Raw genomic sequence first — 14,672 nt, 5'->3', positions numbered from 1 at the left:
AGCGAGTCGGCCATGAAGGGCAGAAAAAATGATATCGAGATGCAAAACCGGGCAGACCTTCTTACCTGACTCCGTCCAACGCCTTAGTCGGTGGCCCCTCCACCCTCCACCCTCCACCCTCCACCATCACCACATCGTTCAATGGGAGCCCTGGGAGGGGCGGGGCCCAATCATGCGACCTCCCATTGGCGCATCGTTAGCGCTCACCTGGCCTTTGAAACAAAGGGGCGAATGCTTCACTGCTGTTTCCTCTGCCCGTTTCATCTGTTTGTGCAGGCTTGGCATTGTTTGGTTCCACCGGGAGCGGCATCCGTGGATGCTACGCTCCCTCTCAAGATACTAGTACTAGAGAAATTCGGAAGGTTGGGATTGGCAACCAGGAAGGTTCCCCGTGTATTATAGTATACGGTGTACACAGAAGATTTTGGTTTAATTTATTAACCGCCGTGTTGATCACTCCGACTGCAGAAACTCAAGAGAAAAGGTTGAGGTCAGCGAGCCGCAGTAAGCTGACCCAATAAATCTCGCTTTTTCGGGCCATATGGGATTATAGCTGGTCGATGGAGGACAGTAGATGCAGATTTAGGTTACACTCGTACTTGGGAAGAGATAAAAATAATCCTCCTTCAAAAAACGGGCAGAGAAGAAGGGGATTCCCCAAAAGATAAAAAATAAGAAAAAAAAAGTAGGAAAAAAAAAGAGAGGGCAGGGGTTGGCCATCCAAAAATTAGGTTAAACTCTACGGAGTGCAAAAAATCATATTATGGTATCCGCGGTATGAGATCATAATCGGGATAGTAGTTGGAGAAAATTAAATGAGGGCAGCGGAAGCAAATAATCACAACAAAAATATACCAACAAAAAAGATTTCCTCCTGTAGTTATATACTCCGTGGCAATCGCTGGTGTGGAAAAGATTGCCGCCACTGTGACATGTGTTCTAGGCAGTGGTTGTAGCCACATTTCATGTAGTTGCAGATATTCATGTACAAAGGAAATAACCACGCAATGAGCGGGAAGGGCAGGGAGCACTTCCTCGGTAGAGACGTTACCCCGTTGGCCTTCCCCCTACACAGTATAACTTAACAGGGAAATCTTCCATCTTTTGGCCCCCATTCTTTCTTCGCCTTTAGTCGATGGATGTCCACGAAATGGAGGTCCGGAATGACAATAGGGCAGATAGGATAGATAGAGCTAGGGCAAGTTTTCTAGTTTCTATTGCGGAAGTCGTGAGCCTCTACTCCAGTAAAGGGAGAGAGTCTAACCCGACCGAGAGGCAGATCCGGTAGCAGAACGGAGTTGATTATCCAGCGTGGCCCCAGAGTCTACTATCTATGTACATTCTACTAACAATGACGAGAAGAGACGAGATGGAGAGAGGAAAACGGAATGGAATCTCTGGAACTGAGCGGGAGCCCCACCTTTGCCAACCTTGGATGGGATGATGATGTACGGAATACGAATGAGCGGTACGTGACGGTATACATACATCGGTACCGTACCGCCTGCCGTGCTGGCGAGCCATTCGGACTGACTCATCGTTGGGAGGTACGGTAATATGGATGTATTAGTACCAGATCCACTCGTTCGAATACCGTTCCTTCCCTTCTGCGGTCCCTGGCGCTTGTCCCCGCTTTTCCCTATTGAATTGGAAGCCCTACTTTTTCGTCGCCTCCCGGGAGCCCAACCAACCTAATTATAATAATAATAATAGTACTCGATTATTATCTCATTTTCTTTATGAAATAATTTCCTGTGAACAAAGACAAGAGTCAGGATTCCGAACGCAGGACTCAAGGCTCAGGAAAAAAGGACATCCCCAATATCCCGCGCTAGTCCGGTTAGTCCGATTTAATTAAGAGGAGAGGCCGAAAAAGGGCTCCATCTGGGCGACTCGATCCATGGTCTCGGTCGACTCTCCCTGAATTTCGCTCTTCCAGCCCAAGAACTTCTCTCAACAGCTTTCCCCCCTGTGGATCGGGAATATTGTTGTCAAGTCGTCGATTGCCCTTACTAGTATCGATTTTATTATTATTATCAATAAAATTTTTTTTTTTTTTTCCTTTTTATTTCAGTTAGTGCCGTCATTATTATTTTTTTTTTTGATTATTTTCTTATTTTCCTTAGTGCTTCTTTTTGACTGGATTTATATTATTATTCTTGGGTTTTTAGTCGTTACCGCGTTGCTTGCTGGCTGCACCTTCTTTTTACCGCTGTAAGGGAAACCAGCAGGACGAAGCGACTCTAGTCTTTACATACCTACCTCATCCTCCGCCTTCTCCCATTCTCTTTCCCCCCTCTCTTCATCGTCACTGGTTCTCTTTCGCGTTTACCTCCCTTCGTTTTCCCATTTTATTCTATTTTATTTCTTATTTCCTTTTTCTTCTTTCTTACCCTTTTTCTTCTTTTTCGCCGTGCGAGTTCTTCAAAGAGACCTGGAATTAGGCTGGCCTTCTTCATCTCTCTGTTGCCTTCTTTTCCGCCAACCTTCCGTTCTCTTTGTTGACGAGCTTCGCAGCATCAGCGCCTGACTACATTTTCAAGAGGCTGGTCCCTCTTGCGTTTGGATTGCTTATCCATCACCTTCTTTATTCTCCTCCCACTCTTGTTTCGCATCACTTTCTCTTCCAAAAGTTTGCCTTTCTTATTTCCTGAAACGGGGGTGTTTTTGACTGTGCGTATACCTCCCGTTGTCTCAACCGTCATCCGGGCGCGACCGTTGATCTCGCTCTTTATCCATCCCGATGCCCCCCATTCGCGCATCCTCCATCCAGTATCTGCGGTCATCAAACTAATGGGCTCAGTAGGTATTTATTTGGTGTGACAAAGATGTACCCTCAACATGGTGCTCCTATGGCACCTCCTCAGAAGCCCGAGACCTTTATGCTTTCGAGTGAAGCGCAACAAAGCCTTCCTCATGATGCGCAAGTCGCACTGCAGCAAGTCGACAACCGTAAGTTCACTCCAAACTCCCTTGCTATCTACCCTGAACGTTCCATACTTTCCCTTTCCATTCTATCGTGACTTCGGGTTTCGGCCCAGATATAGGGGTCATCCTGGCTAAAGCCGAATAATCTTCTAGTGAAGTACTTCCTCCTCTCGGCCCCAGTGGACTGGCAACCGGATCAGCTTATCAGACGATTCCTGCTACCAACTGGCGACTACATTTCCTGCGTTCTCTGGTTCGTTTAGCCGGGGATGATATCCTCAGTCTTGGGGCAAGAACCTTAGAGCTGATTAGTGACAGGAGCAACCTTTTTCACATCTCGGGTACCGATATCGTCAGATGCCTTGCATTCCGATTCCAAGCCTTTGGTCGCCCTGTCAAGAATTCCAAGAAATTTGAAGAGGGAATCTTCTCAGATCTCCGTAATCTCAAGGCCGGCACCGATGCGACGCTTGAAGAGCCCAAGAGCCCGTTCCTCGACTTCCTCTACAAGAACAATTGCATCCGAACGCAGAAGAAACAGAAAGTCTTCTATTGGTACAGTGTCCCGCATGATCGGCTGTTCCTCGATGCGCTGGAGCGCGACTTGAAACGGGAGAAGATGGGACAGGAGGCGACCACTGTCGCGGTCAGCGAGCCCGCTCTGTCTTTCGAGTTTGATTCATCTCAGTCGTTGTATGAACAACTCACAAAGGCGCAACAAGCAAATTCATCTTCGTTTGCTGCACACGCAAGTACGACATATGGCCAACCCGCATCCCCAGTGGTTCGGACCGTTGACGCTATGCCTCCTCCCCAGATGGCTCCTCAGATGGCTCCCCCAGCGTTAGCCCTTCTCCCGGACGAGTCTGGCCATCCGGCCATGTACAGCCAGATCCCAATGCCGAACCCTCTGGCTCAGAACGTTGTTAAGCGCGAGCCGGATTACGGGCAGATCCACTATGATCGTCATGGAATGCCGATTGCTCGCATACACCAACGCCATGCTTCCATGCCCACCTTCGTCGAGTACTCGCCGGCTCCGTCGTTTGTTTCGTCGCAGTACGAAGACTACAGCAACCGGGGATTATCTTTTGAGCCCGTCACGCCTCCCCAGCACAGCTCCCAACTTGGGGCTGAACCGGCTTACATTGCTAACGAGGATACCGGCCTTTACACTGCCATTCCCGAGGTGTCTTCCTCGGGCGCCTTCAATCCAATGATGCAATTGCCCACCTCCAACCTTGCAAGCGCTCATTACCCTACCCCTGCGAGAACATTTCACTCCAACGTTTATTCGGTTCTCGAGGGCTCGCCAACATACAAGCAGCGGCGTCGCCGTTCTTCCATCCCCCCTGGAGCCTCAAGCGCAATTCCCACGTCGACTCCCACCCAGGTGACTGGGCCGCCCTCGCAGCCTATCTCCTATGCCGCTCACCGGCCAAGCGATCTTCGACGATCTGTCTCTAGCTCAATTGCCCCGGTCATCGAGGCCGATGAATCGCAACACACCTCGCGTCGAACTATGAATGGTTATGCGGCACCTACTCTCCCGCAGAAAAACTTGCTGCACGAGATGTCGCGTAATGGTACCCCGCTTTCAAGCCTGGACGAGAATGCCGAGCAGACTAATGTATCTCTTGCAAACCCCGCCGACGAGCTTACTGCTCTGCCCAATGGCGACTCTTTGGAGGGCGCTGTTCAGCACAGCGCCTCCAACAAGGGGGAGCGTTACGCGCCCGGGCCTGTTCGACGTGCCCGAAGCGCCACCATGATGGAACTTGGACCCTACCCCCAAAAGTCTCACTCCTGTCCAATCCCGTCGTGCGGACGGCTCTTCAAGAGATTAGAGCATTTGAAGCGGTAAGTCGCAGAAACCTATTTTTAACCGTTTCATCATTGGGCCGCCCCTTCTGCAAGATATGCAGGGGGTTCCCGTGTGACGATTTCTGTAGCCGCCCACTAACATTTAGCGCGCAGACACGTGAGAACCCACACCCAGGAACGGCCCTACCCTTGTCCATACTGTAACAAAGCCTTTTCACGATCGGACAATCTCGCGCAGTAAGTTCCAAGTGTCAAAGATGCTGAGGATTCATACTTATTCATTGTCACAGACATCGTCGAATCCACGAGGCCCAACAGGACGGTCAGCCACCACTTTCTGTCCCCGAGGATGACTTAGAAAACGAGGAGAATGAGTTTAACTCAAACGATGAAGGCTCATCGCCTTCTGAGATGGTACCGAGCACTATGATGAATGCTCCCAGCATGGTCTCAATGCCTCCTGCCATGACCATGCCTCCTACCATGCATCCAATGGTGGCACCTCACATGATCGCTCCTCAACTCCTACAGCAGCAGATTTAAAACCAGCGTACGCACTATCTGCGATGGAGCAACTAGGCTTTTCATCAAAGACCAAAACAAAAAAAAACAAAAAAAAAAACACCGTACCTAACCGGTCTTGTTACTAGGTTTGGGACGATAGCGGCACCGAGATTCCGCCAATTTTTCAGATTTCATAGACTTCTAGGATACCATTTTCCTTTTCTGATGCGTTTTTTGTTTGTGGATACCACTTCATTTGCCAGTGGGCTTCAAATCTCCTTGACTGCGTGTTCTATATTGGCTCCTTGGATGTTCGGCTTTCAATAGGATCGAAGGCGATACTTAGCACCGGATTGCTCGAAGTATCCCTTCGGTTCTATGAAGACTTCTCCAACACGCTTTCTTCTTAATGGGTGTTGCCAGAGTGTGGTGAGCTTTATCCGTATCGCTCTTGCCATTGTGATTATTTCGCGCGGGCTTTCCTTTGTCTTATGTGCTATGTTGATAATGGGGTTCTTTTGTCGTTTCTACCTTGTTTTATCTCTCTCCCTTGATCTGTTAAGGAACTGGTTGGAAAGTTGCAAGCATGTTGGGAAATGCGATGCAATCTTACAAAAGGTGGTCACCTTTTGAGGCACGGATATATCGTGGGATATGATTAAAGATTGGATTTTAGTGATGCTTTTCAGAAAGTGGAAAGCGGAAGGGCTGTAACCAGCTACATATTTACTCTCTAACAGTTATAGACTTTTTTTTTTTTTTTTTTTTTTTGAGTTCCCATACCTCCGGATTATCAACGGGCAGTGGGGATCCATGGATGGCAAACAAATCCCCGTAATTGTTCACTGTATGTATGTACTTTACACACTGACACTAGGTACAGAGTATGGAGTATGTAGTACACCTGACCTGCGATCGACGTCACGTCATACACCCGCAGGAGTCACGTGCCAGGACCTGCTGACACGGCTCGATCCCTGTCCAGCTGCGTGATCTACGTAGGACAAACAATCAACTTCCTCGACTCTGTACAATCCATAGATATGGCGTCTCCATGACTGCATCTTGTTTGCTTTAAATCCCACAGCTAGCTCGAGTTTTATGAAAGTAACCGTCAGGCGTCGTCGCATCTACCAGGCCTACCTAACTGAGAACCCCAAATATCGGTGTGTTCCTAGACCACCTACGGATAGCTCAACTCATCGGCCTTGTCCTTTCATTTGAACCCGGGTTTGCATATCGCATAGTTATCTCATTGCCCTGGTCATTTTATTCTGAATATTTAGTGCTTCGAGGGTCGATCCATCACAAGCAGCGGTCAACTCTTGAGCCTCCTATCCAAATACCTTATAAACACTGAATTAGTTGGTCAGCATCATACAGATGACAGACACACACGAACGTTCTGCAAACGAGACGTCCCCACTTGTGGGACCAGGACGTGGGCCTAACGATGATCCAGTGAACCCGATATCAGACCTTGGGGGACACTATACTTCTGGCACGGAGGATACACACGATATCTCGAAAACAAAAAGCAGCTGGTACCTGTTTTTGCTAACATTAAGCATTGGCGGGTGAGTTTTATGTCCTACCGACTTGTCTTCACGCTAGGAATCGGACGTTTGACAAGGCACATATAGTTTACAGATAGTATGGGCTGTTGAGCTCTCGAATGGTTCGGTATGTGTGATACACTCTGTTGTTTTTGCTTGACCCTGATATTGACTTTGATGGAACACAGCCCTACCTCCTATCCTTGGGTATGAGTAAAGCATTGCTCGCATTCGTATGGATTGCAGGCCCTCTTTCCGGTACACTGGTGCAGCCTTATATTGGTATCTGCAGCGACAATTGCCGGGCATCATGGGGCAAACGAAAACCATTTATGATCTTCGGCGGAATGGCCACGGTCGTGGCTCTGCTGGCCCTTGCATGGGTGCAAGAGATGGTGGGCGGCTTTCTCGGAATCTTTGGCGCTGACCCGGCGTCTTCGGGCTCCCGGACAGTGATTATCATTCTAGCGACCATCTTGATGTATTGCTTGGATTTTGCTATAAACACAGGTAGGCTTTGCTGAAAAGTAAACCGTAGCAATATCTAGGGGTCTATGCTAATTTTTTTTTATGTCCCAGTCCAAGCAGGCATTCGGTGCTTCATAGTCGATAATGCACCCGCCCATCAGCAGGAGTCGGCAAATGCCTGGGCTTCCCGAGTTACGGGCGTGGGAAATATCCTGGGATACATATTTGGATACATCGAGCTACCGAAATATTTACCCTTCTTCGGCAACACCCAGTTCAAAGTGCTGTGTGTGCTGGCGTCTATTTCACTTACCGTCACGTTGTTGATCAGCTGCACATATATCAAGGAGCGAGACCCAAGATTAGACTCGCCATCGTCAGCAGGAAACCCTGGGATTGTTGCCTTTTTCAAGCAGGTTTTCAAGTCAATTAAGAACCTACCACCGCAGATAGCCAAAGTCTGCGAAGTCCAGCTGGCTGCATGGGTCGGCTGGTTCCCCTTTCTCTTCTATGCCACGACGTACATTGGACAGCTTTACGTGAACCCCATTTTCGAGGAGCACCCGGATCTTTCTGATCGAGAAATAAACGACGCATGGGAGGAAGCCACTCGAATCGGGACATTTGCGCTTCTGGTTTATGCAATCATTTCCTTCGTGGCGAACATAGCGCTGCCACTTTTTGTCGTTCCCACCTACGATCCCGTTGTCCCTGCTCAAGGTGGCCATACGGATGGCAATTTTGACGAGGAACCTTTCCTGAACGACAGAAGAAGGTCATTCTCGAGTATCCCGAGTGGGGGTGGCCTCGAGACCTCGGCCAACATGGCGGGCCCCGAAAGATACGACACTGCCGAAGGACCGAAATGGTTGTCAAAGTTGCAGATCCCTGGCTTCACTCTTCGCCGAGCTTGGCTCCTATCGCATGTGCTGTTCGCACTTTGCATGCTCAGTACGTTCTTCGTGTATAGCTATCAAGCCGCTACGGTGGTCATTGGGCTAGTTGGAATCTGCTGGGCAGTGACGCTTTGGGCACCCTTTGCCCTAATCTCTGCGGAGGTGGCACGCATTGATGCGGAACGTCGGATCAAGCGTCAACGCTTGGAGACGGCCGATGGCGTTGATGCTCACAGCACTCATGCCTCATTAGATCGGGAGGCCATCGACGATGATCTGGAAACTGGCTCGACGTCAACCCCTCTGAAAGCAGGGGCAGCGGACGAAAATCTGGCGCAGGCGGGGATCATATTGGGGCTGCATAACGTGGCCGTTTGCGCACCTCAGATCCTGTCGAGTCTGGTTTGCAGTGCCATCTTTAAGATGGCTCAGAAGCCCAGAGGCGAGCCGTGGGATGACAGTGTTGGATGGACGTTGAGGTTTGGCGGCTGTGCCACGGTGCTTGCGGCCTGGTTGACCAGTCGACTCACCGACAAGCGCCGACAGTAGAAGATGGCAGGCCTATTGATAATTAAACCCCTCGATTCCTACCTATGTTTAAAAGCCAAATTTAGTTGCCTAGGTCTATTGTAGGCAGTAGAAACCCGAAAACATGGACGGCGAACGGCTGCTCGGGCCGGCAATCAGCAGGCGGACAGCTTCGAGTCTTGGCTCGCAACGATTACTTGGCCCCAAAAGTTCCCTTGCCGTCACTATCTCACACCTCCTTCACTTCACTTCCTCCCTCTTACATCCCCCGCGACTTTTCCTCTCAACATTTCTCTCGTCTGTGGATTATGTGCGCCGTGGTCTGGCGTCTCGAACTCACAGCTGGAGTTAATCATTTAGTGTTATCCGCCGTGGTGGCGGCCTGGACTTCTTAACAATGGCCAAACAACTCATGAGCGACACCTTCCACCAGCTGCTCCGTATGTCTCTTTCTTCCACCCCTTCTGAGGGCCCTTTCATAGCTTTTATTTCGTGCGCGCAGGCTCGATGACCTGCCTCTAATTACTTGTGGTCGCGCAGGAGGCTGAATTGCTGCTGACAGACGAATGGCTTTGATTAGGGAGAGCGGCGGAATCCGAGACAGACCCCGACGAAGGTACGCGCTCCAAACCCCTCCCACGAGACGAAGCTTGAATATGTTCTGACGGCGATGTTCGATGGCAGATGCGCCGGAAGCCGGAACCAAGGAGTTCTTCAGCTCCTGGGCCCTTTTCATCCTGATCATGCTCCTGATGTTTGCTCTGTTCACGAGTTACATCCTCCAACAAAAGAAGATCCAGGCAGTTCACGAAACGGTCCTGTCTATTTTTGCGGGTACGTTCTTTTCTGGAATGATGGAGACAGCATTGTCAACGTGAGACTTATACCGAGCGCCTTAGGTATGTTCGTCGGGTTGATTATCCGATTGAGTCCGGAATCGCCTATCCAAGACAGCGTCACGTTCGATTATCAGTTCTTCTTCAACCTCCTTCTTCCACCGATTATCTTGGCTTCGGGATATGAGCTGCACCAGGCGAATTTCTTTCGGAACATCGGCACTATTCTGACCTTCGCGTTCGCGGGCACCTTCATTTCCGCGATCGTGCTCGGACTGGTCTTGTATGTCTGGACGAGGATTCCGCTGGATGGACTGAATATTACCTTTGTGGAGGCGATCTCCGTGGGCGCAACGCTGTCGGCTACGGATCCAGTCACTATCCTAGCCATCTTCAATCTATATAAGGTCGAGCCGAAACTCTACACGGTGATTTTTGGCGAATCGATCTTGAACGACGCCATCGCAATCGTCCTGTTCGAAACGGCACAGAAATATGCGGACAGCGAAGCCGGATCGCTGTCCTTCCTCAATATATTTGAGGCCATCGGTCTGTTCTTGCTGGTGTTCTTTGGTAGTATGGTGGTAGGCATGATCGTAGGGATCATGACTGCGCTGGGCCTCAAGTATACGCACGTTCGTCGGCAGCCGAAGATCGAGAGTTGCTTGATTGTCCTCATTGCATACGCCAGTTACTTCTTCTCCAATGGCGTTTATCTTTCCGGTAAGTGGTTAGCCGACTCATTGGGACTGGGCTTAGGAAACTCACTGTTGTAGGAATTGTGTCGCTCCTTTTCTGCGGCATTACGCTGAAGCATTATGCCTACTACAACATGTCACGCCGAACGCAGTTGACTACAAAGTATCTTTTCCAGGTGATGGCTCAGTTGTCGGAGAACTTCATCTTCATCTATCTTGGACTTGACTTGCTCGTCCAACGGAATCTACAGTTCAAGCCTCTCTTCATTATGGTTGCCATTTTCGGTATCTGTATCGCTCGTTACCTCGCGGTTTTCCCGCTTTCCAAAGCCATCAACTGGTTTATCCGATACCGGGCTCGACGCCGTGGGATGGATGTCGCGGACGAGCTGCCTTTCGCCTACCAGGCAATGCTCTTCTGGGCAGGATTGCGAGGAGCGGTCGGCGTCGCGCTTGCTGCGGGCCTCACGGGTGTCAATGCCCCAGCCCTGCGTGCGACGGTTCTCGTCGTTGTCGTGCTGACCGTCATCATCTTCGGAGGCACGACCGCTCGCATGCTGGAGATTCTTGGTATTCGCACGGGCGTGGTCGAAGAGCTGGAATCGGACGATGAATTTGACATCGAGGTCACCAACGGAGGCACATACTACAAGCGCTCTGACACCGCTCTCGGATACACGCCTCGTCGGATGGATTCCACTATTCCTTTGGACGGGATGCAACGAGGAACAGTCGACCGGAATGATAGCTACTCGAGTGGCAACAATCGCCGCCCCAGCCCACCGCCGCCGTCCTCTTCCGGCAGGAGTCGTGGCCATTCGCGACTCTATTCAAACGCTTTCAGCCCCAAGGACACGCAGACGAGCCGGGACCGGTCCTCTACGGCCACTCTCCTTAACGGCGGCGGCGCCCCGAGCCATAGTGGCAGCAGCGCGGCTAGCGAGGATGAGTTCGGCCTGAGAACCACCGGCAAGACTCGGGTGTCGGATGCCGACCAAGTCGATGCCTTCGATCTGGACGTGGACGATGCTCCCTCGGATGACGACCTGCCTCCATCTGCACACGCAGCGTCTCGACTCCGACGATCTCCCTCCCATCTGAGCGCCTCCCAAGCACCCCCTTCAGCCAGCGTATCTCCCTCAAGACGAGAAGCATCAGGAATGAGCGCCAGAGATGCCATCCGCGATCTTTTTTCGGGCGGAGCGTCCGGAGACCATGCCGCCTGGTTTCGGCAGCTGGATGAAGATTATATCAAGCCCCGACTTCTGCTGGACCAGTCAAATCACAAGGGGCCTGGTGCCGTTTAGAAGATGTTTTTGTGTGCGTATGTGTGTTTTGTATACCTAACGTTTTACTTGACGCTTCATGCTTGCCTTTCTTCCCTTTGATGACCGATCTCCCATTGGATGGAGGGCGGAGTTCATTGTTCCTTTTTATTTTTTGTTGTGTTTTGCCTCGTTTATTGAGATTCCCTGATTCCTGTTCCTGCTCCTTTTTCATTTCTTGGCCTGTTGATGAATGAGACATTACTGGGTCTGGAACCCCAAGAAATCGACTGTAGTCTGTTTAGCGATATAAAGAGACCCGTGTGGATTTAAGACGGTCGTCATAGATGCCATCAACCAATCTAACAGACTTCAAGATCGAGATCGAGATCGAGGTCAACCGCCACAGGTAAACGGTAAAAATCCCATAGTTTCTGTCCCCCTCATCGACGATTCTCCATCCGTTTCCAATACATCCATCCCTAGACCTCCTCTTTGCTAAGCAAATGTAAGAAGATTACATACATACAGTAGCTACAATCTTATAGGATTTGTGCTCTCCTTCCATATTGATCCTAGATAATCCTACGTGTGGGCATGGCTTTTTTGGCCTCGTCCATAGCTACTTACTACCTACCTATCCCATGAGTTTTTTCATTCCCACCTACCTACCTACTCAGTAAAGCACGTTTCTCCATTCGTGAATGTATGGTTTTGGATCTTTATAATGTGAACTGCAGATGTTGATGTGTTATTCGATTGAGGTTTTGTCTGGTAATAGTCACGGAGATGAGCTACATACGTGGTCGACATGATGAGACTGGTTCCATGGAAAGGGGTGCTACTATTCGTGTGCTTCATGTTGCATGTTGGGAAGATCTATAGACGATTTGAGATGATGCTTTGAATGTAGAGAAGGGAGAAAGGGTAGCAAAGGCAAGAAAAGGAGCAGACATAAAAACTAAGATAAGTGGATGAAAACCTAAATTTGGAAGGTGCCTTGACTTGATACCGCTGTATGCAGTGTATTAGAACGGCTAAGCTTTCGTTATCTTATGCATAGTTACATGTTAATGTAAAAGCCGGACCAAAAAGCAAAGTACAAGAGAATGCCATATGCGAACCCAACGCCAAATCTCACACGAAACTCCATGCGCTTCCATGGCTTACTGTGGCACGTCCAGGACGTAACGACCGGCGATTTTGCCCTGTTCTGTTTGTGGACCCCTGTTAGCGCATCGTCCAAGAGATAGAAAAAGCGCGAGAAAGAATCGAAGGAAACTTACTCATCAGGTCAAAGATTTGGGGAAGATCACTCAGCGGAGCCGTCTTGAATGGTGCCTTGATCAAGCCACGAGCAAAGAAGTCAACCGCTTCCTCACCGTCCTGGCGGTTACCGACATAGCTTCCTTTGATGTTGATCATGCGCACCACCGTGTTAAACACAGGAGCTCTCAGGAATGCGCCGGCTGGGAGACCGATGGCGACCACGGAACCACGCGAGCGAACGTATTCAGTGGCCTGCTGGAAGGGCTTTTCAGCGACGGCGAGGAGAAGCACGGCGTGGGCACCGAGGCCGTCTGGAGTCGCGGCTTTGACGTCGGCGACGAGGTCTTGGGATTTGGAGAAATCGACATATGCCTTTGTGAGGGACTAGGGTTAGCTCTGAAGCCTTGGTACGTTGTAATGGCTTAAGAAGGGACTGGGAGAAAGAAGCTTCAAGGAACGTACTTCGGAGCCCAATTCTTCGCACATAGCTTTCTTCTCGTCGCCGGAGTCAATGGCGATTATGCGGAGTCCCATGGCCTTTGCGTACTGCTGCGCCAGCGAGCCCAATCCACCACCCGCGCCGACGATGGCCACGGTCTGACCGGGACGGGCCCCGGATTCCTTCAATCCCTTGTAGACGGTGAGGCCCGCACACAAAATGGGAGCGACACCATCGAGAGGGACATTTTTCGGCAATTTGGAGGCATGGGTAGCCTTGGCCACGGCGTACTGCTGAAAGGTTCCGTCGACGGTGTATCCAGACAGAGAGGCATCAGGGCAGAGGGGCTCGTCGGACTGTTTGCAGAACTCGCAAGCCATACAAGATCCGTTCAACCATTTAATGCCGGCATGGTCGCCGATCTCGAAGTCCTTGACCAACTGGCCTTTGGCGACGACAACTCCAGCACCTTCATGACCACCAACCAAGGGTAGCTTCACGGGCAGAGGCCAATCCCCATTCAAGGCATGAAGGTCAGTATGGCAAACACCGGAATATCGGATCTTGACCAAGATCTCATCCGCGCCGGGTTTAGGGATGGGGATCTCTTTGTAGATGAGCGGACCGCCTTTCTGCTCGGCGACCTGAGCCCACTGCTTCTCCGGAAGAGACATGCTGACCGATGCTATACAGCTAGGATGGTACGAGTGACAGGTTGAAGGACAAAGCAAAAAAAGTGGAAAGGCGATGAATTATAGAAAGAAGCTTGAAAAAAGATTTTTCTGACAGACTGTTGGACAATTGAATGTCAAACCAAGGGAGGAGAATCTTGCTGGGTTCTTATAGTCCTCTCACGTAAAAGCTAGCAGGTAGGGAAGACCGGATGGGGGAGGTGGGAAGACAAGTCCGACGGTGGGGTGATGTGAGTACCATAAGCCAGACCAGGATGACGTTGTGACATTCACCATCCACATTTACTGATTGTATGAAAAGTACGAGGAACAAGATAGTGAATTATCAGTCGGTCGTACGGAAGGATAAGCCATAGGGGACACCACGCGCTTCTAGACTCAGACTTCGCCTCCGACGGGCATAGCGGATCCCTCGAAAGTCTAATGTCAGCCATGTCAGACCATTGAATCAGCGATAGAGTTGACGTTCTATCCCGGTCATTTTTTGCCTTTTTTGCGTATTCGGTCTTTTCCTGGGCTGGCGGGAAGGAATCCATGACGGCCGCAGCGAGGAGGTAGAAGACGTCATGGAAGCGGGGGAAAGACCCCATCCTTTCTCCCTCCGCAGTTCCCGCACGACTTTGATGGGTAGTCACTTAAGACCCTCATTCGAGACCCATAATTGAGCAAACCCCGGGGGAGGAGAAGCTGGATAAGCTGGATGAACGTGCATACGGAGATTCACCGAGGACGGGAGTCTATGGTAGATCGCAAGGGTATAATCTAGAAT

At 50.3% G+C, this 14,672-nt stretch overlaps 3 protein-coding genes across 3 annotated transcripts; 2 read left to right on the top strand and 1 right to left on the bottom strand.

Annotated features, from left to right (window-relative positions):
- Positions 1 to 2,828: 2,828 nt before the first annotated feature.
- On the top strand, positions 2,829 to 5,295 carry steA (sexual development transcription factor SteA; the record flags this gene model as incomplete). The annotated part of the gene is made up of 5 exons (XM_053101182.1): positions 2,829 to 2,952; positions 3,082 to 3,181; positions 3,247 to 4,788; positions 4,906 to 4,989; positions 5,043 to 5,295. The coding sequence occupies 5 exons, from the start codon at positions 2,829 to 2,831 to the stop codon at positions 5,293 to 5,295; spliced, it is 2,103 nt and encodes a 700-aa protein (XP_052955236.1).
- A 1,344-nt stretch (positions 5,296 to 6,639) lies between these two features.
- KD926_008455 (sodium/hydrogen exchanger 3) lies at positions 6,640 to 11,545 on the top strand (the record flags this gene model as incomplete). Its single annotated transcript, XM_053101181.1, has 9 exons — positions 6,640 to 6,833; positions 6,900 to 6,939; positions 7,001 to 7,322; positions 7,392 to 8,655; positions 9,065 to 9,144; positions 9,285 to 9,320; positions 9,389 to 9,538; positions 9,604 to 10,263; positions 10,317 to 11,545. The coding sequence occupies 9 exons, from the start codon at positions 6,640 to 6,642 to the stop codon at positions 11,543 to 11,545; spliced, it is 3,975 nt and encodes a 1,324-aa protein (XP_052955235.1).
- A 1,124-nt stretch (positions 11,546 to 12,669) lies between these two features.
- KD926_008454 (zinc-dependent alcohol dehydrogenase) lies at positions 12,670 to 13,885 on the bottom strand (the record flags this gene model as incomplete). Its single annotated transcript, XM_053101180.1, has 3 exons — positions 12,670 to 12,716; positions 12,790 to 13,156; positions 13,235 to 13,885. The coding sequence occupies 3 exons, from the start codon at positions 13,883 to 13,885 to the stop codon at positions 12,670 to 12,672; spliced, it is 1,065 nt and encodes a 354-aa protein (XP_052955234.1).
- Between the last annotated feature and the right edge of the window lie 787 nt (positions 13,886 to 14,672).

Source organism: Aspergillus affinis (assembly GCF_023601865.1).
Source record: "Aspergillus affinis strain CMG 70 chromosome Unknown NODE_55_length_207115_cov_84_504473, whole genome shotgun sequence".
Classification (NCBI taxonomy): Eukaryota; Fungi; Ascomycota; class Eurotiomycetes; order Eurotiales; family Aspergillaceae; genus Aspergillus; species Aspergillus affinis.
Note: the sequence above shows the minus strand (reverse complement) of the source record. Positions and strands in the feature narration are given on the sequence as shown.